At 47.2% G+C, this 26,245-nt stretch overlaps 1 protein-coding gene across 6 annotated transcripts in view; it reads left to right on the forward strand.

Annotated features, from left to right (window-relative positions):
• LOC309342170 (tumor protein 63) overlaps positions 1-26,245 on the forward strand; it is a gene marked incomplete at its 3' end in the record, with an annotated part of 100,524 nt that overhangs the window by 56,434 nt on the left and 17,845 nt on the right. For 2 of the 6 annotated variants that reach the window (XM_081862506.1, XM_081862510.1), the window contains exons 3-8: positions 12,950-13,136; positions 14,750-14,865; positions 17,159-17,268; positions 18,148-18,341; positions 21,874-21,956; positions 22,309-22,451. In XM_081862506.1, the coding sequence (XP_081718632.1) occupies positions 12,950-13,136; positions 14,750-14,865; positions 17,159-17,268; positions 18,148-18,341; positions 21,874-21,956; positions 22,309-22,451 (833 nt within the window). The remainder of the gene's footprint in view (positions 1-12,949; positions 13,137-14,749; positions 14,866-17,158; positions 17,269-18,147; positions 18,342-21,873; positions 21,957-22,308; positions 22,452-26,245) is intronic. The other 4 variants (XM_081862508.1, XM_081862511.1, XM_081862507.1 and 1 more) reach the window with 3 other exon arrangements.

A 26,245-nucleotide genomic window follows, 5' to 3' on the forward strand; every position in this document is an offset into this window, starting at 1 on the left:
TATAGAAGGATCTGGAAACTTCTGTTTCAGTGTATCTGAAGAAGTGTGCATGCACACGAAAGCTCATACCTAGAACTAACTTAGTTGGTCTTTAAGGTGCTACTGGAAGGAATTTTTTGTTTTGACTATGGCAGACCAACACGGCTACCTATCTGTAACTTAAAGACCAACTAAGTTAGTTCCAGGTATGAGCTTTCGTGTGCATGCACACTTCTTCAGATACACACTTCTTCAGATACACTTCTTCTTCAGATAGATGATGATGATGATGATGATGATGATGATGATGATGATGATGATGATGATGATGGAAGGCAGCCCTGTACAGGAAAGTTCTTAATGTTTGAGGTTTTATGGTGTTTTCAATATTTTGTTGGGAGCTTCCCAGAGTGGCTGAGGCAACCCAGTCAGATGGGTGGTATAGAAGTAATAAAATTAGTAGCAGCATAGGCAGTAGAAGTAGTATCATCATTAAAGTTCTTCAGAATCCCCTTTTCTCGTTATTTGGATCTGTTGGTTTGGCTCTTGCCTTCTGGAGCAGCAGGAAGTGAGCTTGCTCCATCTTACGATTGACAGCCCTTCTGATATTTGAAAACAGCTATCCTATCACCTTTGGAGAGTCGCTTTGGAGCTTGGCATTCCAAAACATCTGGAAAGAACCAGATGTGGGCGAAGCTGCCTTAGGGCCTAGTTCTCAAGACACAGACGTGGTCTACGAGTTCCTCTGCCCCAGTGGCGTCACAATGGGGGGTGCAGGGTGGCAGTTCGCCCCAGGTTCCATGTCGGGGGGGTGACAATAAGTCACCCCATGGGGGCTCGTGGCGGCGCAGCTACATGTGGAGGATCCTCCGTTTGCGGCTGCAGCTGTGAGAAGAGGACTGCGGCACCGGCAGCAAACCGCTAAGTACAGCGCATGTGTGGCGTCACACGCATGCGCTGTAGCGACGCCACACATGCGCTGTATAGCGTTTTGCCGCCACTGGCGCTCCAGAGCTACAGCCACAAGCAGAGGATCCCAGCACCGTCCATATGGCGCTGGAGCAGCGCCGCCAGCAAACCGCTATGTACAGCGCATGTGCGGCGTCGCTACATATGGCGCATGCGTTGTACATAGCGATGCCACACATGCGCCCTATGTAGCGATGCCTGCCCCGGGTGTCACGATGCCTTCCTTCTCCCCTGCTCTGCCCTGCAATGTTTCAGGCTCTCAATACTGAAGTTTCATCAATACCAAACGAAATGAAAACTCTGCACTCGGAAAGCAAGCATGTCAGGGAGAAAGGTCCTTCGCACTTAATCTTTCCCCTGGCCCTTCTGTGCGCCAGGAAGCTTTTTTTTTGGGGGGGGTGGAGTGTTTTCTCAGGTGAGACTTGTCTGAAGGGGTGCAGTGGGGAGGACAGATGTACCTCTTCCCCTGCTGTTCATCAGAACAGAGCCCCAAAGTGTTTTTAGATACTTGGCAGTGTGCACTGCTGCTACTGTGGCAGGGAGTTCCTCAGCCCAAGGACAGCAAAACAACATGTTGCCTGCCCTCGCCAACTACCCGTCAGACAATGTCAGGAGGCAAGCATATTATGAAAGGATAGCCATTTCTATCTCTTGCAGTTTTCATGCAAATAACAACCATTTTGCAACTGGGTTGGTAGCTAGAAAATGTGATATTAAAGAAGGTTGTATGAAACCACATCCGTTATAGTATCATAGAATCGTAGAGTTGGAATGCGGGGAACACAACTAAAGAATCCCAGACAGATGGCCACCTGACCTCTGCTTAAATGTGATGTGCTAGTTTATTGAAGAAGATTTTTAATTTAATTTTGCAAAAAGGAGGATTTGAGAATAATAATACTACTACTTTGTTCTGCTGCCTTAAAGAAGCCTGTGCGACATGAAGGAGGAATCTCCCTTGTTGCTGCTGTGTGCAGAGAACATATTTGCTCTTGCACTTGGTACAGAAAGGCAAAACTCACCCATTCCTGCTCTGCAGTTTTTGCTCTGACGATCGCGGTTTGGTTTATATAAATGTGTGTGTGTCCAGTGGGTTGCATCTGTCTGCTGCTGCAGATTATTCATTCAGGTTTTATCCCACCCTTCCTCCCACGGGAGCCCAGGGCAGCCATACATCATCAGCATCCATAAAACATCTTAATTAAAAACCTCAAAACAGATAAAACACCTTTCTGGGCTGCCGTTTCCAGTGCTAAATGCCGGAGTGAACACAGACGTCTTCACATTGCATCTGAATTCTCGAATGTTTTAAATCACAGCTGTAAAAGAAAAGAAAAAATCCAGTGAATTTTTTTTTATTATTTATCTTTCTTGCAAACCACTTTGAGGTTTTCTTCTGCAATGAAGCCAGAGGCCAGTTTCGTGAAGCAGATGAATAAAATAATTATGACAACTTATGGGTTGGGTGCAGGGACGCGGGTGGCGCTGTGGGTTAAACCACAGAGCCTAGGACTTGCCGATCAGAAGGTCAGCGGTTCGAATCCCCGCAACGGGGTGAGCTCCCGTTGTTCAGTCCCTGCTCCTGCCAACCTAGCAGATCGAAAGCACGTCAAAGTGCAAGTAGATAAATAGGTACCGCTCCGGCGGGAAGATAAACGGCATTTCCGTGCGCTGCTCTGGTTCGCCAGAAGTGGCTTAGTCATGATGGCCACATGACCCGGAAGCTGTGCGCTGACTCCCTCGGCCAGTAAAGCGAGATGAGCGCTGCAACCCCAGAGTCGGCCACGACTGGACCTAATGGTCAGGGGTCCCTTTACCTTTACCTATGGGTTGGGTGCAGTTCACCAGCGAAGGGTCTCCACAAACAGGGAGCCACTACAGAGAAGTCCTTGCTGATGCATAAACCAAGGGAACTCCCTGCCACAGGAAGCAATGATGGCGACCAACTTGGATGGCTTTAAAAGAGGATTGGACAACTGCATGGAAGAGATGGCACTGATGACTACTAGTTAGGGTGGCTCTGCTCTGCCTTCACAGTCACAGTGCTTCTGAAACCACAGGAAGCAAGAGTTGCTCTTGTGTTCGAATTCTGCTTGCTGGTTTCCCACAGTCATCTGGTTGGCCACTGTGAGAACAGGATGCTGGACTAGATTGAACAGTGGCCTGATCCAATAATAATAATAATAATATATTATTTATACTCCTCCCATCTGGCTGACTTTCCCGGGCCACTCTAGGCAGCTTCCAACAAAATATTAAAAATATATTAAAACATCAGACATTAAAAACTTCCCTAAACAGGGCTGCCTTCAGATCTTCTAAAATTGAGATAGTTGTTTATTGCCTTGACATCTGCTGGGAGGGCATTCCACAGGGCAGGTGCCACCACCGAGAAGGCCCTCTGCCTGGTTCCCTGTAACTTCACTTATCACAGGGAGGGAACCGCCAGAAGGCTCTCAGAGCTGGACCTCAGTGTCCAGGCTGAACGATGGGGGTGGAGATATGCTCCTTCAGGTATACTGGACCGAGGCCGTTTAGGGCTTTCAAGGTCAGCACCAACACTTTGAATTGTGCTTGGAAACATACTGGGAGCCAGTGCAGATCTCTCAGGACCGGTGTTATGTGGTCCCGGCTGCCGGACTAGTTGTAGTTTCCGGGTCACCTTCAAAGGTATCCCCACACAGAGCGCATTGCAGTAGTCCAAGCAGGAGATAACCAGAGCATGCACCACTCTGGTGATAAAACAGGGCTGTTAGTATGTGCTAATGGAAGGAATTTGCCAGGAAAATGGTGGAGGGGGGCATTTTTTGTCTATTCCCCCAATGCCTTCTTTGCCTCCCTGAAATCTTCAAAGAGTTGGGATGGATTGGAGGGGGCCTGCAGGGTTGGATGGTTTGTTTTTGCCAAAAATTGCACAAAATCTACCTCCAGATTCATCAGCAGACAGATACCACCCATACTGTGTCAATTCTCTCCTTAAAGAGGTTGATCGTTCTACAGTGTTTTAAAAACACCGAGACCCACCTTGTTTGTTTTTCGTTTAAAAAGTTTCTGTTTTTGTTTCCAGGGCAATTAAAAAAGAAAAGAAATAAGATTGCAGGTTAAAAGCACATCAGCATAAAAACACAAAAACAAATAGAACAAATCATCCATAAAGCCCTGTGAAATAATAATAATAATAATAATAATAATAATAATTAATAATAATAATAATAATAATAATAATAATAATAATAATAATTCTCAGAGCTTGCTTAAAAACTGGGGAGAATGGGTTCAGATTCCCATGGTATTCACAGTGGTGAGGCTAGTACCCCAAGAAAGAACTTGTATTGTGTCTTCTCCCACCCTATATTTTTATACATCCGTGTGTGTGTGTGTGTCTGTGTGTTGGGTTTTTGATTTTCACCACACAACATTTCCACACCAACCTGCAAAAATTCACCAGCCTTTGAGTGCCCACCCCTCCTGATTTGCACACCTTTGCAAGGGGTTTTCACTACCATAATCCATTTTTGAATGCTGCCACCAATAAATGCATTTTTATGTACACCCTCCTCTAACATTCACATTTTTGGTCATGTTATTTGGCATCTCAGAATTTGGAGAGGTGTGGATTTCGAAGGATAGATCCACTTCAGACCACATTTTCTTTCCAGGATGTGCAAATGAGATAGGTTTACATAAAATTCCTTCCCTTGCCATTCCCAATCTCTACTACTGAGTGTAATTTCTGACGTTTAGGGCCAATTTATCCCAGATATCCCGCCTTTCACTCCCTTTAAGGAGTCTCAAAGCGGCTAACATTCTCCTTTCCCTTCCTCCCCCACAACAAACACTCTGTGAGGTGAGTGGGGCTGAGAGACTTCAGAGAAGTGTGACTGGCCCAAGGTCACCCAGCAGCTGCATGTGGAGGAGCGGAGACGCGAACCCGGTTCCTCAGATTACGAGACTACCACTCTTAACCACTACACCACACTGGCTCTCTAAGAATGGGAGAAGCAAAGATCACCTGTGTTGAAGCAATGATTCTTCAGTATCAACTTCATTGGACTGGTCATGTTGATTATTGTCTTCCAAAGCAACTACTCCATTCCAAACTTAAAAATGGAAAGCGTAATGCTGGTGGACAACAAAAGAGGTTTAAAGGCTGTCTCAAGGCAAATCTTAAAATTAATGTACAGTGGTACCTCGGGTTACATACGCTTCAGGTTACATACTCTTCAGGTTACAGACTCCGCTAACCCAGAAATAGTGCTTCAAGGTGAAGAACTTTGCTTCATGATGAGAACAGAAATCGTGCTCCGGCGGCATGGCGGCAGCAGGAGGCCCCATTAGCTAAAGTGGTGCTTCAGGTTAAGAACAGGCTAAGGTTAAGACGGACCTCCAGAATGAATTAAGTACTTAACCTGAGGTACCACTGTAGTATAAACAGTGACAACTGGGAAACACTGGCCTGCGAGCACTCCAGTTGGAGAACAGCCTTTAGCAAAGGTGTCATAGGCTTTGAAGACACTCAAACTCAGGACGCAAAGGAGAAAAGTGCTAAGAGGAAGGCATGCTTGGCAAATCCACGCCGTGATCAACTCCCGCCTGGAAACCAATGTCCCCACTTCTGGAAGGACGTGTGGGTCCAGAATTGGCCTCCACAGTCACTTACGGACTCACTTTAAAAACCGTGTTTATGGAAGACAATCTTACTTGGCTAAGAGGGATCGCCAAAGAAGAAGTGGTTTGAATGTCACACTTAGATCCTGGAAACCAGGGTTGGCAAACCCTCACCATGGTCAACTCCCGCCCGGAAACCTGTGTCCCCACTGTGGATCCAGAACTGGCCTCCACAGTCACTTATGGACTCACTTTTAAAACTGTGTTCATGGAAGACAATCTGACTTGGCTACGAGGGATCGCCAAAAAGAAGAAGAAGAAGAACCTATGAACGTGCTGCCAACTATGCTCAGGTGAGGGTGGCAGTTGGAGGAGGTGGTGCAGAAGAATCCAGCCTGCTCTCTTCTCCCCAATTCCTGCCTGGCTGCCTCCCTCACCACCCCTCCCTGGCCAGTTTACCAAAGCAACCCAGCTTTTCATGTTCGGGGAGTGTCCCCCCCCCCTCCCGGAAGGGCACAGCCAGCTGCCTCCTGAGTCCGGCCCGGCATTCTGCATAGCCCCCCCCAACCCTTACCCAGAGGGAACAAAGGGAACCAGTGTGACAATTCCTTGCCTCTGCCCCTTGTGGTTTTTGCAGCGTCAACGCTCTCCCTTCCCAAACTTCCACCGCGGAGATCTTTCTCTCCCCTCTGCGCCTCCCCTTTCTGCGGTTCACACCGGCTCAGGTACACGGGGAGGGGGTGGCGACATGCCTGGTGTCAACATCTCCTGTGGGCGCGGCAGGGGGAGGAATGCGCCGCTCCCAGCTCTTGCTCCGGCAATTAATCCCCGCAACTGACAGGTGGCAACAGGCGGCCCTTGGCTGGGGTCCTCCGTCGCGGCCAGCAAGAAAGGGTGCTCAGAGCTTGTGGTCTCCGGGGGTTCCTTGGAACGAGGAGCCCTCTGGAAAGGGAGAAGGGGGCGAGAGGAAGCGGGATGCGGATTACGCAGCGCATTGTGGAACTGCGGGACTCGCCTCTGTAGGAGGCAGCTATGGCCAGCGTCCTCTGTTGTTTAGTCGTGTCCGCCTCTTCGTGACCCCCTGGACCAGAGCACGCCAGGCCCTCCTGTCTTCCACTGCCTCCCGCAGTTTGGTCAGGCTCATGTTGGTAGCTTCGAGAACACTGTCCCACCATCTCGTCCTCTGTCGTCCCCTTCTCCTTGTGCCCTCCATCTTTCCCAACATCAGGGTCTTTTCCAGGGAGTCTTCTCTTCTCATGAGGTGGCCAAAGTATTGGAGCCTCAGCTTCAGGATCTGTCCTTCCAGTGAGCACTCAGGGCTGATTTCCTTCAGAATGGAGAGGTTGGATCTTCTTGCAGTCCATGGGACTCTCAAGAGTCTCCTCCAGCACCAGAATTCAAAAGCATCCATTCTTCGGCAATCAGCCTTCTTTATGGTCCAGCTCTCACTTCCATACATACTGGGAAAACCAGAGCTTTAACTATAAACGGGGATTAGGATCGTGGAGGGTGAGGCTATCGATGGGTTCTAGACATCTGGTCTAGCTCTTGGTCACCTCGCCCCAAAAAGGACATGGGAGATTTTGAAAATGTTCAGAAAAGGGCAGTCAGCATGATCCAAGGGATGGAGTGAATCTCCTGTGAGGAAAGGTTGAAACATTTGGGAATTTTGCTTTAGAAAAAAAAGGCAAAGTGGCATGATAGAGGTTTATAAAATTATTCATGGCAGGGTGAAACTCGATAATGGAAAGTCCCCTTCCCTCACATCTTTCTCCTAACACTAGAAGGGATGAATGAAGCTGAATGCTAGGAGATTTCAGGCAGGTGAAAGAAAGTCCTTCCTCAAGCAGCACATAGCTGAGCGATGGAACAGATAAATAAAATAACTAAGATAACTTGAGGATTAAGTGCAGTTCACTAGTGAAGGGTCTCTGTAAACAGGGAGCCACCACAGAGGAGTCCCTGCACAGATCAGTGGAACTTAATCCCAAAGGAGGCAATGATGTGCCACCAACCTAGGTGGCTATAAAAGGGTATTGGGTGGCCACTAGCCAGGGTGGCTATTGCTCTGCCTCTGCAGCAATGCTTCTGCAGTCCAGTTGCTGGAGGCTGCAGGAGGGGAGAGGGCTCTCAAACTTGGGTCCTGCTTCCTGGTTTCCTGTTGGGGCCCCTGGTTGCCCCCGTGAGAACAGGATGCTGGACTAGATGGGCCCCTGGCCTGATCTTACATTATGCTGTGGGAGGGCTTCCTAAGCACACTTCCATAATCCAAAAAACATCTGTTGTGTCTTTGCATGGGAAACCTTCCATGTTTGGCCTGACCTGGAAGAGTCTTCGACTTGGAAATGGCACCATGGCCTTTTCACAGCAAGGGGGCTTTTAACTGCAGCTCAGTTACTCGGGGTTCACCAGACGGGGGGGGGGGGTCCTTTCTGCGATAAGGGCTCTCTCACCTCGTTCACCAATGTTCCCACTATTTTTTTTTTTATAATAACTTTTTATTGGGTTTTATAAACAAGAATAATGTTCTACAAATAAGTGTACCGTGTTTTCTCATGCCGTTTGTATATCACAAAAATAGCATAATAAATGTGGAGTAAAATCCACAAAATATGATTCATGATTAGTGGTCAATGTATAAGTTCTTGGCTCATGAATTGGTTTAAATAATTCTAAGCCTGCTTTATTATGTATGGTTCTATTTTTGAGCGCACCACTGAGGAACTTAATCTAGGGATCCCACTTTTCAAAGTCTGATAGTCACTTGCCCCCCTCTTGCCTCTTAGTGCCCCCCTGGGGAATTCCAGGCCCCCAACCCCCACTCTAGACCTCTGGATTGCCCAAAGTGGGAAAGTGGGGTCGGACTAGAAGCTCTACAAACCCCTCCATGATTCCGGCCAATGAGAACTGAGGATGCTGCTGTGAAATATCCAAAATGAATCCTAAAATCCTAGAATGGTAGAGTTGGAAGGGACCCCTGGGGTCATCTAGTCCAACCCCCTGCAATTCAGGAATCTCAACTAATGCCTCCATGACAGAGGGCCATCCAAGCTCTGCTTAAACATCTCCAAGGAAGGAGAATAAATGGTCCTTAAGTTTCTTCGTTGGCACAGGAATCTGCAACATTCAAGGAGGCGGTGTGTTTGTGCATTTGTGTGTGTCTGTGTGTGGTTCTTCCCGTGCTCCACATTTGTGCACGTCCGACGAAAACTCCCCCCTGCGAGGTGAGCTCGGGTGATTCCCGTTGCAAAAACCAAGACCCCTTTCCTTCCCGGTGCCCCTTTTTCACTCCTTGCGCTTTGAGCGCAGGAAAGTGTTCCGCTGGCAGACTTCTCCTTTGTTAAGAGTGAAATAGACACTCCCAAATAATGGCTGTACGTGTGGGTCTTTGAAAACCTTTGTCAACACTCCTTCAGGAGAAGGGTGGGTGGAAGGAACGGAGGGGGGGGGGAGCGTCGTGCTGAGAAACCAGGCAGGTGTTGGAGGATGGTGGGGCGTGCGCGTGGGGCGTGCGCGGAGAGAGACTGGATTACCCGCCGGGGTGCCAGCAGTATGTAACACAGCCTGCTGCCATGGGCAGGGGGCGAGGGCAGGGAGGCAGGCATTGGAATGCCCCCCCCCCCCCCGTGTTCCTTGCAAGTCGTATTTTTAGGTAAAAACGGGCCAGTGTGCTGATATCCTCAGAAATCCCCTCTGTGGAGCGCATTTGGGCACAAAGAACAGCAAAAGGGCTGAGATTTCTATTTCATTTTGAAGCGTCCAAGGATGTTTAGCCCATGCTGGGTCTTCTTGATGCCGTTTGTTCCTTGTGGCAACATCTCTTTGCAGCCTCGTCCCTGCCCATTTTGATGAGACTTCGTCCCTGTAGGGCACTGAAGTTGTTAGAAACCCCCAAATCCTTCGCATGCCAAGCTTTTTTTTTGGCCCTTCCTGAAGACGATCCATACTACCGTGGGAGGCTACAGATGGTGGACAGAAGCCCCGTAAAATGTCGCTTGGGGAGTAAAATGGCAGGCCGCTCAAGTAAGCGAGCCAAGCTGTAATCTCAAGGGAGAGAAACAGTCTCCAGGGGGAGGACTAGCTGCCCTGGATTACAGCTCCTTCCTGCTCTCTGTTGCTAAAAACATACAGAAATCAACCATTAAAAAACCAATTAAACCTTGATAGAGTTAAAACTATATACATATGCAAAATCCGTTTAAAACATACCGATGATTAAAATAAAAGCAGCAGAGTGCCAGCCCTTTTACTAAAGGCGGTCAATTCAGGTCTTCACCTGCCGGTTATGGTAAGATTCTGCAAGCTAGCCCAGTGGCTTGGGAGAATGAATTGCAATAAAATAAAATAAGATCCTGGCCTGTTGCACAGAACAAGGATCAACTTCTTCGTTATCCTGATCGGTTTGCCTGTCTCTGGTTGACATCCTATGCTCCTGCGACATCTCCATTTAAAAGGATCTCGAGATAGCTGGGTCTGGCTGGGAGATACCTCGGAGCTCAGACCCTGGAGAGCAGCTGCCAGTCAGAGTAAGCAGAGCAAGGATAAATGGAGAAACGCTCTGGCCCAGTTCAAAGCACACACCTGGCCACAACAATGGACAGGGCAATGGAGCCCCTTGATCTCCTCCTATTTGGCTTCGTTCTCATGGGTGCAACTAGCAGCGATGTGGGGGAATCTGTGCTTACTATCTCCCATGATATATATATATATTTTTAAAAAAATCGATAGGGAAACAGATAGGATTGCGAGGGGAGCAGTGTGGGAAGGGGGTTAGTCCTGTATCTCAACACCACTTTTTTCTTGATGTTAAATTCCTCACTCTCCAGCTTCTGAGGTCCATGTAGGGAAACGGAAAGGGATCACACAGACAACTGAAAGTGGGGCCATTTCTGAAAATGGCCAGGAGGAAAATCTTTAAACCCCTTGGCCTGATACTGTCGTCCCAATGCAGTCCCTCTCCTCTCCTCCCCTTCCAATTTCTCCTTTCTTAAAGTCGCCAAAGATCCTAATCTTGAATCTCTTGTCTCGAGACCAGGTTGGCATGATGTGCTTAGCAGAGAAACAAAAAAAAAAAACACAAAAAAACCCCGTCTCCTTTCGCTCTGCCCAGTTCCTTAAAACTTCAGTCTTGTGCCTTATTAACAGCGTTCATTTTAATTAAGAGAGCTTTCCAATGAGAGATTTCTGAGAATACTTTTTATTTTATTTTAAAGACAACCCCCCCCCCCCGCGCGCGCCTCCAACAATTTGCTTTGAGTGTTGCAATAATCTGGTTTTCTTTCCTCTGCTTTTTCTTCCCCTTCTTCTTTCTCAAACAATATATTGCCTCGCTTGGCACGCTCCCGTTTCCGCAGGCTGTGTAAATCCTTTGTGTGCGTAATCCTTAGCCTGCGGGCACGAGAAAGAGAAGCGATTGCACAATCCGACATTGTCGCGTTCGAGAGAGGGCTTTGAACCGCGAGGTATTCGCAGCAGTGCCTTTCGCTGCGATGACCTAAATCCTTTGGGCAGCGATGTGAGAAGGGGTGGGGTGGAGCAGAGAGGAGAGCCGCAGTTCAGGCTTGAAAATAATTGGCCAGTTCTTCGAATTTCCCCCCAGATTCATGTTTTCTCACCTGAGCAACCTGTAACAGAATAAAATCCCTCCCACCCGCCTCCTTGAATATCCATCGCTAATCCCCTCCATTGCCACACTGCCACCCACCTGCCTAACCAACCAGCCTTGCCAGGAGCCTATTATCCGGACAGGATGCAAAGGGCGAGTTTTGCTGCAGTTTAACGTGTGCGTTCCTGTCGGGCCCTTTTGTTTGCGCATTTGGGACCGTGCCGGGGAGCACGCAGCCTTTCAAGGGACGCTCTGAAAGCAAACAGCTTGCTGCGCACTCTTCCCGCCAGCCCCGTGCAAAGGCATCAAGAGCTGGGAAGGGAGGAAATGCCAGCAGTTTTCTGTGGTTGCCGCAGCCAGGGGGTTTCCATGCCGCGTGGAAGCAACAGACAAGCTCCTGCAGCCTTCCAGGCACTTACAATAAATAATAAAAAAATTGTATTTATACCCCTCCCTTCCCGGTTCAAAAACCGGGCTCAAGGTGGCTAACAACGAATTTAAAACACTTAATTGTAAAAGCAGCATAAAATACAGTATGAAAACATGAATAACAATAAAATTCAAAGTTCAGAAATCAATTTAGGGGAAATCCATCTAATAAATATTAGATCACCAGGGCTAGCTGGCTGAATTAGTCCTAAAGGTAAAGGCAAAGGGACCCCTGACCATTAGGTCCAGTCGTGGACGACTCTGGGGTTGTGGCGCTCATCTCGCTTTATTGGCCGAGGGAACTGGCATGCAGCTTCCGGGTCATGTGGCCAGCATGACGAAGCCGCTTCTGGCAAACCAGAGCAGCGCACGGAAACACCGTTTACCTTCCCGCCAGAGCGGTACCTATTTATCTACTTGCACTTTGACATGCTTTTGAACTGCTAGGTTGGCAGGAGCAGGGACCAAACAATGGGAGCTCACCCCGTGACGGGGATTCGAGCCGCCAACCTACTGATCGGCAAGTCCTAGGCTCTGTGGTTTAACCCACAGCGCCACCCGCGTCCCTCAACAACAATTATTAGGATAGTACAAACTAATAATATTAACATATAAAAGTTAAAGAGAAATCCACTCAGCAGTTACAATAAATAATTTCTAAACTATAATCAATAAAAGATTAAGTGTGTGTTGACTGCCCTGGTGCCCATGTATTGCGAAGAGACCTCAGCAGGATTGGTGCAGCCCAGAGGGAAGGATAAGGCACTGTGGCTCGTGACTTCGCTTTTATTTAATTTCATAAAATGTATACATTTCTTGACTGTCAAGCAAACAAACAAACTCAAGCCTCAAAGTGGTTTGCCAAAAAAAGATTTAAAAATAACAGTATCAATCAGAGAAAATAACAACAATAATTTAAAACTTTTGAAAAGTTAAAAGAACAATAAGAATTAACTCACGTTAACTTTCTAAGCATGCTTGCCTATGTTTTGTTGTTGTTTTTCATTACTATACCACTATATTTTTTTAAGGGAAAAGCTCTCAGAGCTGTTAAGACATTAAATAAAACGCTGCTGAAGAAAGTCCGTATAAAGCATCCGTTCAAAGCAACTTAATTAACAGGAATCTAAAATAATATCTTAAAGATTTAAAAATAAAACATTACAAAGTCAGCTACACATAGCACAACACTTTTAGCAGCTGCCGAAGGACTGCAGGGAAGCCGCCTGCCTCTTGTCAATAGGCAGGGAGTTCCAGAGTTTTGTTGCTGCCAAAAGATAGTGTTCTTACCCATGCAAAACGGGTCTTCCTCGTCTGCTCTCCTGACTTTGCCTCCCTTCCTCTTTGTCCTCCCACCAGTACTCCACCGAACTGAAGAAGCTGTACTGCCAGATTGCCAAGACGTGTCCCATTCAGATCAAGGTGATGACCCCCCCTCCCCAGGGCGCCGTCATCCGTGCAATGCCCGTCTACAAGAAAGCGGAGCACGTCACCGAGGTGGTGAAGCGCTGCCCCAACCACGAGCTCAGCCGGGAATTCAACGAAGGTGAGTTGGGCACCTCCAGATCTTGGAAGACGGCTCTCATATCTCCTCTCCTCTAAGCTAAGCATCCCAAATTCCATGCACCGATCCTCTATAAGTCTTGGTTTCCATGTCTCGGTCACCCTCCTCTGCACACCTCCCAGCTTGTCAATATCCTTATCATATTGTATAGATTTGGAGGCGACCCCCCTCCCAAACCCTAGAAATTAATAAATGGTAGGATTTTATTTTTTTTTACGCATTTTATTTATTTGTTAACATTCTTATATTACATCGGTAAACGTTGTCATATTACATTACAGGACTTACTGTAATATAATTTCCAACATGTATACAAAAAATATATACAAATTTTATATACCTAGAAAGAAATGAAAGAAAAGGAATGTGAATAGCATTTTATAGAGGTATAAATAACTGTAAATATGAATAGTTACAGATAGGTAGCCGTGTTGGTCTGCCATAGTCAAAACAAAACAAATTCCTTCCAGTAGCACCTTAAAGACCAACTAAGTCAGTTCTTGGTATGAGCTTTCGTGTGCATGCACACTTCTTCAGATACTTCTGAAGAAGTGTGCATGCACACGAAAGCTCATACCAAGAACTGACTTAGTTGGTCTTTAAGGTGCTACTGGAAGGAATTTGTTTTGTTTTGTAAATATGAAAAGAGACAAAATATTCTCTAATTCTTTTTCCTTGGTTAGATGTATTTTCTTTTTCTTTTGTATTTTCTTTTGTGGTGAATATGTATGTTTTCTAATTTGTACTTGATAAAAATATTAATATTTTTAAAAAAGAAAAAGAAAAAGGAAGAAAAGGAAGAAAGAACAAAGAACAAATTTTAATTATTTGGAGTATTGAAGAGAAGATTGGGGGTCAGTGGAAAAGTACAGGCTAAGATTCCTTTCCAAGCTAGGGCCTCACCTGGGATAGAGGCATGAATAAGACAAAATGGATTGATGGCACATTTGAGAGTCTACGCAGACAGAGGTTGCCATGGTGATGGGGTGTGGGTTTGAAGTGACAGGAAAAGAGAGTTTTAAGCAGGGTGTTATGGGAAGAAGAAGAAGAAGGAGAAGGAGAAGGAGAAGGAGGAGGAGGAGGAGGAGGAGGGGGAGAGGAAACACTGGGATCCATCTTGGGCAGGCTGGCTGAAGGCTGGCTAGGAGAGATGCCTTTGGACTCCCTGACTGCACTGCTGTAACTGACAATCTCCCCTTGAAATGGCCATGCTGGACTCCCTCCATGAAGACTGTAAATAGTAAATAGGCTAATAAACCATATTTCCGTGCCTCCATTTTCCAGAGGAACCACAGACCTGGTGGACTCTCGTCATCACTTGGCAGAGAGAGGGGCAGGCACCCCACTTATGTAACAATATGAAGCATAGCTATAGAGTGGCCAGTTGACAGCAGCGAGCACAACACAGGTCCATTTCAGTCACTGTCAGTAGGGAAGCTCTTCAAGGGGGAGTTGAGGTACACCAATAGGTGCAGGGATTTTACAGCAAGACGTGAGCCCTGGACCGTGGAAATTCGCTTGCTTTCCTCGGGTTAACTCTCTCCGAAACACTGCTTCTTTTGCTGACCTTGTTCCTTTCCCGTACGCTTCTGCAGGTCAAATAGCTCCTCCCAGCCACCTGATCAGAGTGGAAGGAAACAGCCATGCTCAGTATGTGGAAGACCCCATCACTGGCAGGCAGAGTGTCCTGGTCCCTTACGAGCCACCACAGGTGAGTTGTGTGGGAATCTTCAGGGAGGCAGGAGAGGATATATTGTTTATTGATATCCTTCCTAACTTGTGCTAGCAAGCTCTATAACTTAGCAGAATTTTACATTCCCCCTTAAAACGCACAACAGGTAGCTGGTTGCAGGCTTGTTTAAGCCTCTCACTATTTGGTTCCTGGTAAGTTCCCTTATATCCCTCTTAAACGAATAAACATGCCACAATCTTGTTTAGAGCATATAAAAGTAGTTTAGTCACATTCTGTTCACAGCTGGATCCCAGAAGGCAGACTTAGTTACAAATATGTACATACGGATCTACCCCATATGGGGTGTTAATCCCAGTGATTGCAGGCTGGCCGTCACTGTAGTTCACATGACGAAAGGAAGATGGAAAAGAAGGGGAGGAGGGCTGTGTGCCTTGTGCTTTTGTTACCTGCACAGGTAAGGCCATGCCCACCTCTAGTCACATGCAAGAGGAGGTATGTCCCAGCCCAGGAGGAAACAGGAAGTTCCGACTGGCTGGAGCAAACATCCACCTGCATGTCCACTCTAGGAAAACAAGGAATGTTGTACTTGACTGCTACTTATGTATCACATCCCACAAGTTGGGAGGCTGGGGTCTTCTAAGCAGGACTGTCCCTTCAGATGCAACAGAATAAGGCCGTTCACACATTGCACTAAACAATTGTTAATGTTTCACTGCTGCCCCTTGCTCTTTCCTTTCAGCAAGCGGAAGCAACCAAGTGCTGTGGCATTTATTTGTTTCATAAAATCTATTTACTGCTTGACTGTAAGAAAGAAAGTAAACCAACCTCAAAGTGGTCTACAGAAAAGAGAAAACAATGCAGTAATCAATGAGAAAAATAATAATCTAAGACCCTTGGAAAGTTAAAATGCTTTAGCTGAGATTCCTGCATTGCAGGGGGCTGGACTGATGAGCCTTGGGGGTCCCTATACAATTCTAGGGATGCGGGTGGTGCTGTGGTCTAAGCCACTGAGCCTCTTGGGCTTGCCGATCGGATGGTTGGCGGTTCAAATCCCCGCCACGGGGTGAGCTCCCGTTGCTCAGTCCCTGCTCCTGCCAACCTAGCAGTTTGAAAGCACGCCAGGGAGAGTAGATAAATAGGTACCACAGCGGTGGGAAGGTAAACGGCGTTTCTGTGTGCTCTGGTTTCCTTCACGGTGCCCTGTTGTGCCAGAAGCAGTTTAGTCCTGCTGGCCACATGACCTGGAAAGCTGTCTGTGGACAAACGCCGGCTGCCTTGGCCTGAAAGCGAGATGAGCGCTGCAACCCCATAGTCGCCTTTGGTTGGACTTAACCGTCCAGGGGTCCTCTACCTTTTACCTTACCAGTACAATTCTGTGATCAATAAACTAAAAACAGATTAAAACTTGTGGCAACTTTTGAAGCATCTGAGTGCTGAAAGGGTACAAGAGAAGTTACCTGCCTGATCTCAATAGACAGGGAGTTCCAAAGTGTAGCCAGTGCCGCACTTAAAAGACCTGGAAATCTGCTGCCAGTCGAAAAAGAAAAGTTCAAAGAATATCTCCCAAAACATTGTAAAATGTTTGAATGTTAAAATGATGTTGGATATAAAGATAATATGGCATCAGTGACATAGTAAAAAGAAATATGCAAAAATGTTTTAAGAAAAAAGGGTAAGACTAGAGTAAAATTATGTTGAAGCTTAATAAATGACATAAGGGATTAAGTTACAAAGAACATGTGATAAATGGATTTAAAAGGAAAGGAAAACCGAAGACATAATAGGTTGAAATGTATAATATTAAATAAGATTGGAAAGAGGGTAAGGAATTGCTGAATATGATTGTGTAAAGGGGAACACAGAAAAGGGAGATGGGAGGAAGTCAGGAAAGAGGGTTATAAAGATAGTAAGTAAAAAACTAGATTCTTATTTTTTCTCTGTTTTCTTTTCTTTTCTTTTTTCTTATTATTTCTTCTTTTATTCGTATACGTTTTGTATTGTGTTATAATGTTTCTGTTGAATATTTGTTTTACTATGCAAAATCTTAATAAATATCTTTTAAAAAAGAGAAAAAGACAAGACTGGGCTTCAGGAGACCTGCAGCCCAACTTGGTACAAAAAAAGTTCCTGTGTCAGAATTAATGTTACATCTGAAGCAGACGAGTTTCTCTCGGAGACTCTGGAGAGGGGAAGGGAAGGAATCCTTTATGGAGGGTGCGTGTGTGTCTTGCATCAGCCTTCAGCAAACCAATCACTTCCTGCGTGACTCAGAGCTGACTCAGTATAACTCCCCCTTTTTTCTTCTGTCCAGGTCGGCACAGAATTCACCACCGTCTTGTACAATTTCATGTGCAACAGCAGTTGCGTCGGGGGCATGAACAGGCGTCCGATTCTTATCATCGTGACACTTGAAACCAGAGAGTAAGTACCATTAGCAGGAGCTCAGAGTAGCAAGCGATGGCCTGACCCTGGCTTGGACGCCACTGCAACTTGATGGGAGATGAAAAAAAATGAGTCCCAAGCAAAAAAAAACCCACACACCTTGATCCAGAAGCAGAAGGGGCTTTTGTTTTCATTGCACACAAACACAGCAATTCCCAATTCACAAACAGGGGCGTGTAGTCATACAATCATAGGATAGTAGAGAATCGTGCCTGGAGGTCCTGCCCCATAATTGCTGCAAAATATGGCAGGTTCCACCAGCGCAGGGTTGATTATTTAATTTCTATACCCCTTACTATATTAGCCATTTCACTAAGTGGTCTGCAAAAAAGATATTAAACTAGATATTACAAAAATACAGTTACATATAAAAAGATTGCATGAATACAAAGCTAATAACTTATGGGGGGTGGTCCAAGGCTGGGATTGCTCCATTGGTAGAGCATGAGACTCTTAATCTTAGGGCTGTGGGTTCGAGTCCTGTGTTGGGCAAAAGATTCCTGCATTCCAGATGGGTTGGGCTTGATGGCCCTCATGATTCCTTCCAACTCTACAATTCCACGATTCTGTGATAATATATATAAATCAGTTTCAGTTAGTAAGACTCCAGGATGTGGACTAGGCCCTTGGATTGGTCGAAGGACACAGGCTAGAATCTTAAAGAGGAGCCATGCACACAGATGCATTCATGTGCTGGTGTTTGGGGCAGACTCCAGCTGTAGGCAAGGTTTAAGGCTCACGGAGGGCATCGGTTGGGTCCAGTGGTTTGCGAACCCGGAGCTTGGCTCCCAGATATGTAGGTTCATCACGGGTTGCCGTTGCCGTGCATAAAATGCTTGCCCGCTGTGTTTATTTTAGTGCCAGCCCTCCCCGTGGCTGTGAGCTAACAGACCCCCCGTTTTCTCCATCCTCCAGCGGGCAAGTCCTGGGGCGCCGGTGCTTCGAGGCTCGGATCTGCGCTTGCCCAGGCAGGGACCGCAAAGCCGACGAGGACAGCATTCGGAAGCAGCAGGTCTCCGACAGCACAAAGAACGGTGATGGTACGAAGAGGCGTAAGTAGGCCAGAAGGGGGCGCTCGAGGCTGTGGCTGGGTGGGGGGGCATGGCTGTGGGGCTCAGAGAACCATCAGAGGGGAGGGGGCTTTGTGGAGGCAGTGCTTTAGGAATGTGCAAGCTTTGCGGTTCACACAGAACCCTTCGGCACAGATTGAACATAAGAAGAGCCTGCTGGGCCAGGCTAGTGGACCACCCCACCCATGAGTAGGCAACCTAAGGCCCGGGGGCTGGATCCGGCCCAATCGCCTTCTCAATCCAGCGCACGGATGGTCCGGGAATCAGCGTGTTTTTACATGAGTGGAATGTGTCCTTTTATTTAAAATGCATCTCTGGGTTATTTGTGGGGCATAGGAATTTGTTCATTATTTTTTCAAAATATAGTCTGGCCCCCCACAAGGTCTGAGGGACAGTGGCTGGCCCCCAGCTGAAAAAGTTTGCTGACCCCTGATCCAGCCCATCACCTTGTTCTCTCAGTGGCCCACCAGATGCCCCTGGTTTGCGTAAAAGTAAAGGAAGTAAAGGAAGCATGCAGGACACAGGTGGTGCGGGACACGAGTGGCGCTGTGGGTTAAACCACAGAGCCTAGGACTTGCTGATCAGAAGGTCGGCGGTTCGAATCCCCGTAATGGGCTGAGCTCCCGTTGCTCGGTCCCTGCTCCTGCCAACCTAGCAGTTCAAAAGCATGTCAAAGTGCAAGTAGATAAATAGGTACCGCTCTGGTGGGAAGGTAAACAGCATTTCCGTGCGCTGCTCTGGTTCGCCAGAAGCGGCTTAGTCCTGCTGGCCACATGACCCGGAAGCTGTATGCCGGCTCCCTCGGCCAGTAAAGCGAGATGAGTGCCGCAATCCCAGAGTCGGCCACAACTGGACCTAATGGTCAGGGGTCCCTTTACCTTTTAAAAGAAGCACTGGGTGTTCCATGACATCTGCTCTGTCAGCACTGAACCCCAGATTCAAAGCGGGGCATATGCTTAGCTTGGCCATGGAGCAGGCTAAAGTCTCCAGGTTTAATCTCCAGGGAAATCTCCAGCAGTTCTCAAAGTTTTTTCTCTGCCCACATTTTCAGAAGAACAATTTGCTCGTGCCACACCAAGTTTTCTTTTGATAAGAAATACACTGGGAAACAAAAGGAATCACATTCCAGCAGCGCTTGATTCATAACATAGAACACAACTGCAAAAATCACGGGGCATCAGAAAGTGCAAAACAACGCAGCCACAAAAGAGCAGGAACCATTCCCAAATTATAATTCTAAACTCTTACGTGTGTATCTTAAGTATGTATACAATGACAAGGAGAGGCGTGAGCTTGCTTTTGTTGGATAATTTTATTTAGATGAGGTCTCATTTGAGACAAACCAACTCTCCTCTCCTCAAGAGCACAAAGAAACCTCAGAATTGAAAATCCTTGTTTACGAATATATTGCCTTCAGCATCACTCGATGATCTTTTTAAATATATATATATATATATATATATATATATATATATATATATATATATATATATTTGCTTTCGTAGATTTTCACGGGTACAGGAATGCAGGTTTTGGTGTCCTCGGGTGTCTTCCCGTGTAAAGGTTGGGGTGTCTAGGCGACGTTTCGACGAGGTCTCACTCGTCATCTTCAGGCTGGTGCTTTCGGCTTCTTGTTACTGGAACAGAGCAGGATCTCAGTGTTTGAGTTCCTATAAATACTGTAGAGGGGGTGTGGTGTATAGCCTCCAATGTTCTGGGCAGAGAGGAAGTTCCCAGGCTAGTGTGCCTTTTCTTCTTTTGTTCCTTAATTACTTGAGAGATATCTTGAGTGATTTCTTGAGTGATATCCTGAGTACCACTTAGGTGGGTCATTAGGTGTGGATTAGTTGTTAAAGTCTTTGTGTCTTGACCTCTTGAACTTTGTGAAGAGTTTTCCTGAGAAGATGGCTGTACTGTACTTAGTTGTGCTCTGGCTTGGCTTCGTGTACACATGAAAGAAACAGGACACGAAATTAATTTTGCAGATTCCAAATTGCTCTTTAACACGGAACATCACCACAAGAGGATAATCATGGAAGCCATCGAGATAGAGAAACACCCTCACAACATGAACAAGCGTGACGACACATCCCGCTTGCCAGACATCTGGAAATTAGCCCTCCCCACAAAAACTGACACCAGATCCAGAGGCACACAGAACGCCAACACCAATCAACCACACCAGACCCAAACCCAGACCCTCTCCACAGATGAATTACAGACACCATCCAGTAGCCAATCCATGGTGGCACCTCCGGATGCTGCACCCCCCTGCAATCCCTACACAGACCTGGCTGACACAAGCCACAAAACCACAGCTCGCCCCTATACACGAAGCCAAGCCAGAGCACAACTAAGTACAGTACAGCCATCTTCTCAGGAAAACTCTTCACAAAGTTCAAGAGGTCAAGACACAAAGACTTTAACAACTAATCCACACCTAATGACCCACCTAAGTGGTACTCAGGATATCACTCAAGAAATCACTCAAGATATCTCTCAAGTAATTAAGGAACAAAAGAAGAAAAGGCACACTAGCCTGGGAACTTCCTCTCTGCCCAGAACATTGGAGGCTATACACCACACCCCCTCTACAGTATTTATAGGAACTCAAACACTGAGATCCTGCTCTGTTCCAGTAACAAGAAGCCGAAAGCACCAGCCTGAAGATGACGAGTGAGACCTCGTCGAAACGTCGCCTAGACACCCCAACTTTTACACGGGAAGACACCCGAGGACACCAAAACCTGCATATATATATATATATATATATATTCATTTATTAAATTTATATACCCCACCTCCTTGATCGCAAGATCTCAGGGCGGATCAGTGCTCTTGCTCTTATTTCAAAAACATATCTGTCCATATTCTGCAATAATAATAATAATAATAATAATAATAATAATAATAATAATACTTTGATGATCTACTGTACTACACTACATTGAAATGTTTAAATGTGTCTTAGATTGCTCTTGAGTGTCTCTGCCACATTTGCCATTGTCTCCTGCCACACCCTTTGAGAACCAGTGGCCTGGAAAACTCTTAAGTAACCACTCTGAGAAGCCAGTACCTTGGATCCTGAACGCCCCAAACCCAGAAGTGACTGTTCCAGTTTGCAAACATTCTTTGGAACCCAAACGTCCAACGAGGCTTCCGATTGGCTGCATGAGCTTCTTTCAGCCAATCAGAAGCTGCGCCTTGGTTTCCAAATGTTTTGGACTTATGGAACGGGTTCTGTTCGTCTTCCAAGGTACCAATGCACTGGGCAAAATAGACCAATGGTCTTGAGACAGTTTGAGGCATTTTTATTATTATTATTATTTTGTGATGTGACTTTTCGCACTGTACCCTTACCACAAAAAATAGGAGCATGGGGCGGACTCACTGTGCAGCATGCGCACTGCAGAACAGAACGGAGAGGAAACGTGTTCCTTGTGGCTGTGAGCCACCTGATAGGTTGTTGGACTTAGCTTGACAGCTGTCATTCTCTCCCCCCTCCCTTTGGCAGCCTTCCGGCAGAGTACACACGGCATTCAGATGACTTCGGTCAAAAAACGGCGCACCCCCGATGATGAGCTGCTATACCTTCCAGTAAGTGTGGCATGCCTGCCCCCCCTGTCCTTGCAGAAACCATTTGCCTCATTTGTGCCGAACCATTTCCTGGCGGGCAGGGGAGGAGAAAGGGGAGTGCGGTGGGGGCGGGTCACCCTGGGTGTCACCACTGAGAAGGGTGACAAAATGCTCCAACCCAGCAGCCAGTCGAACTCCAGTCCTCAGTTCTGCATCAAAACTGCGACTCGGAGCTTCAGAAGCTTTTCAGAAGCTGAGCACGCAAGCCAGCAGAGATAACAATATGTAAAGCGTTGGACAAGATGGGCGACTGGTCTGGTCCAGCAGCCCTGAGCATCGGTTAAGTCTCTTCCTCCCTCTCGTCTGTGCTCAGGTGCGAGGCCGGGAGACTTATGAGATGTTACTGAAGATTAAGGAGTCTCTGGAGCTGATGCAGTACCTGCCCCAACACACCATTGAGACATACCGGCAGCAGCAACAGCAACAACAGCAACACCAGCACCTGCTGCAGAAACAGTGAGTATTCGGAAGCCAATTTGCAGATTGCCCCCAAAGCATCTGGGCCTGGAGGGCTTGAGAGCAATGGAGAGGGGGTCAGTGGCCAGGGGGCTCTCCACGCACATGAAGAGCATCGCTCTTGCTCCGCTGCCTGCCGCTAGCGCATCCCTGACCCAGGACAGCATCCCTTTGGCTTTATTAACATGGTCGGTCGATGAGCATGGCTGCTCGGATTTGCTTGTTGTTTTGTGCAGAAGTGTGTTTTGGGTGGGTGGGCGGGATTCTGGGACCAACCAGATACCTGAGCACAAGAGTCCTCTCTCTTTGTGTGATTCCCAGGAGCTGGTATTCAGAAGCATTGCTATCTCTGACTGTGGCTAGCAGAGAGAGGTGTAATAATAATAATAATAATAATAATAATAATAATAATAATAATAATAATAATATATTTATACCCCACTCATCTGACTGGGTTTCCCCAGACACTCTGGGTGGCTCCCAACAGAACATTATTATTATTATTATTATTATTATTATTATTATTATTAAAGCTATAAAACACCAGACATTAAAAACTTCCCTAAACAGGGCTGCCTTCAGATGTCTTCTAAAAGTCAGATAGTTGTTTATTTCCTTGACATCTGATGGGAGGACGTTCCACAGGGCGGGTGCCACCACCAAGAAGGCCCTCTGCCTGGTTCCCTGTAACTTGGCTTCTCGCAATGAGGGAACCGCCAGAAGGCCATTGGTGCTGGACCTCAGTGTCCAGGCAGAATGACAGGGGTGGAGACGCTCCTTCAGGTATACTAGACCGAGGCCGTTTAGGGCTTTATAGGTCAGCACAAACACTTTGAATTGTGCTCGGAAATGTACTGGGAGCCAATGTAGGTCTTTCAAGACCGGTGTTATGTGGTCTCGGCAGCCGCTCCCATTCACCAGTCTAGCTGCTGCGTTCTGGATTAATTGCAGTTTCCGGGTCACCTTCAAAGGTAACCCCACGTAGAGCGCATTGCAGTAGTCCAAGCAAGAGATAACCAGAGCATGCACCACTCTGGCGAGGCAGTCCACAGGCAGGTAGGATCTCATCCTGCGTACCAGATGGAGCTGGTAAACAGCTGCCCTGGACACAGAATTGACCTGCGCATCCATGGACAGCTGTGAGTCCAAAATGACTCCCAGGCTGCGCACCTGGTCCTTCAGGGGCACAGTTGCCCCATTCAGGACCAGGGAGTTCCCGACACCCACTCACCCCCTGTCCCTCAAGAATAGCACTTCTGCCTTGTCAGGATTCAACCTCAATCTGTTAGCCGCCATCCATCCTCCAACCACCTCCAGGCACTCACACTTGTTTCTGCTGGAATTCGTTAAGAGGATATTTGTATTTGGGAAACTGTGAACCACCCGGGGAGTTTTATCTTTCTCAGTCCCTGGAGAGACTTTCCAGAAGCCAGCCCTCTCTTGGTACCTTCTGAACAAGAGTTCTTCAAGTTTGTTCAGGGCCTCCGTATGCCTGTTTTCAGGTGGTTTGGAAGACTCCCCTTGAAGCACAGGGGTTTTCCAACAGGGGAGGGAGAAGTCTCCTCGTAAGAAGATGCATTGAAATAAATGAACCTTTTTCCACTTGCTGCTGCTGACAAAATTGCTTTGTGATAATTATTGTTTTTGGCTCTTCGGGTAGGCAAAGCTAGCATTTTTAAGGCTGTTTGCTTTAAAAGCAAACAAACAAACCAACCACCAGCAACCCATCCACTTAGTTAACAAACCTCCCCCTTTCCCCCAAAATCTCTTTGCAGGCATCCAATTGCAGTAGGCACATAGCAAAACTAGACTAGTCGTGCAGTTAGGTAATTCTAGGCTCTGGATTCAGTGGTCTCACTGGGTTCTCTTCTACAGATGATAATGTGTGTTGCTTCTATGCTTGCAAGTACCTGCTATATTTGGGGCTCCATTGATGGCACCGCTAGGCTTCTACGGGATTTCAGAAATGTGAAGCTGTGAATCCTCTCTCTTTGAATAACGCAGAGACCAAGACTCTTGTACAAAGCTGGAATGAATGCAATGGAGAGCTGTGTGTGAACACAAACACACACTGTGCACTCAGTAGTTATACTTTCCTGAAGTTCTTTCCAAGTACTTCCCCTAATTTCCCCTTTTTAAAACAACAACAAACAAACAAACAGCTAGTGTTTTCTGGATGCTAAAGCCTTCAAGGTTCTTCCAAGGTCTCTTATCAGGACATAAGAAGAGCCTACTGGATCAAGCCAATGGCCCATCTAGTCCAGCATCCTGTTGCCTGCAAGCAGGACATCAGCACGAGAGCAGCTCTCCCTTCCTTCAATCCCCATTAAGGGAGTTTGAATTATATGTATTCATTTTTGCAACTCACATTGCACAGGAAATGTTATGGCTTATCCGCACTTCCAGCTGCCCCACTGCTTCCCTCCAGGGAAACCTAATCTCCGGTGCTGAATCGGAACAAACAGCAATTGGATTTTCTGTGGATGTCTGTTCCAATTTAGCACTAGAGAGTGGGTTTTCTGGGGCAAAGGCAAAACCGCTTGGGCCCGTGCTTCCTAGGCATGGGACAAATGGGAGTGTGGCCGAGCCCTTAGTCCTGCCCAGGGGATGTTGCCTCAGGAGGACAGTGTGGCTGTGTGCTGGTCCCGTGGGCTAACTGAGAGGCGAGGTCCGAGTCCAGTCCGAGGTCGAAGGTGCAGCATGGAGGCAGTCCGTAGAAGCTGAAGCTGGGCGCAGGGCAGGGAGGCGGTTGAGGTCTGGAGCTCTGTCAGGAAAGCAGGACAGGGTTCAGGCAGGAGCTGACAACCAGCAACGTTGCTCCCGCAACTTGGGACTGGGGCTGGCTGGCTTTTATCTGCCCCGAGGCATAGGGTGGCCCCAATCCTCTGGTGACCCGCCTTTCCTGGCCTGGAGGCGAGCACTCCTCCTGCGGGAACTTAGTTCCCTCTGCCTCTCTGCCCTGAGCCTCTGCAGCTCAGGAGAGGCTGGAGGGTGACCAGACCCAGAGGCAACCTCAGCTTCCTCTGACAGGGCTGAGAGTGGAGCACCTGCAGGCAATGGGTCCTCCATCACCCCAGGAGCCAGAGCAGACTCAGCTGATGCCTGAACCTGAGGATCCAGCACAGGTGAGGACCCTTCAGGCTCAAGCCCCAGCCCCGACTCAGCTGGTTCTGGAGGTGGGGACTCCTGTGCAGGCTGGGATCCCTCAGGTTCAGCCTCCGAGTCCGAATCCCAGGCCATCACAGGCTGCCTGCTCTGTGCAAATGCCACTGCTTGTCAGCAGGGTTAGAAACCAAGATATGAAAGCTAGGGGCTTAATGGTACATTAAGCCTAGGTTATGGGTGTAACAATGGAATGTCTAGGCATGCTTTTTTAATAACAAGAATACAAAGCTGAAAAGGAATGAACTGCAGCTAAAATATTATGTTCATTTTTCGCATGGTCTGGTCCTTCCCCTGCCCACCCCCCTAATATTCTTAAGAGGGTCTCTTCTCCAGTCTTCAGAGAGTAGCCGGAAGTGGGGAGGCAGAAAAAGGTCCTCCTTTCCTGCAGTTTTAATCTAAAATATTAGGTGCTGTACTGCCCCCAAAGATCAGAAACTGCTCGCGCTAATTAAATTCCCTGTCTCAAAATGCGCCTAGAACAACAGGAGTTTCAAACGCTGATGGTCAGGTTTCAAAATTTTGGGAAGTGAGTGTTGCACCTGTGTCTTGCCTGGTAGAGTGGATTCTGCCTGCTTTTTCTTTTGCATGATTTTCCTTCTGTGCATGGGTTTCTGGCTCTTCTTTGCGTC

This window comes from Podarcis erhardii (genome assembly GCF_964252035.2).
Source record: "Podarcis erhardii genome assembly, chromosome: 5".
Classification (NCBI taxonomy): Eukaryota; Metazoa; Chordata; class Lepidosauria; order Squamata; family Lacertidae; genus Podarcis; species Podarcis erhardii.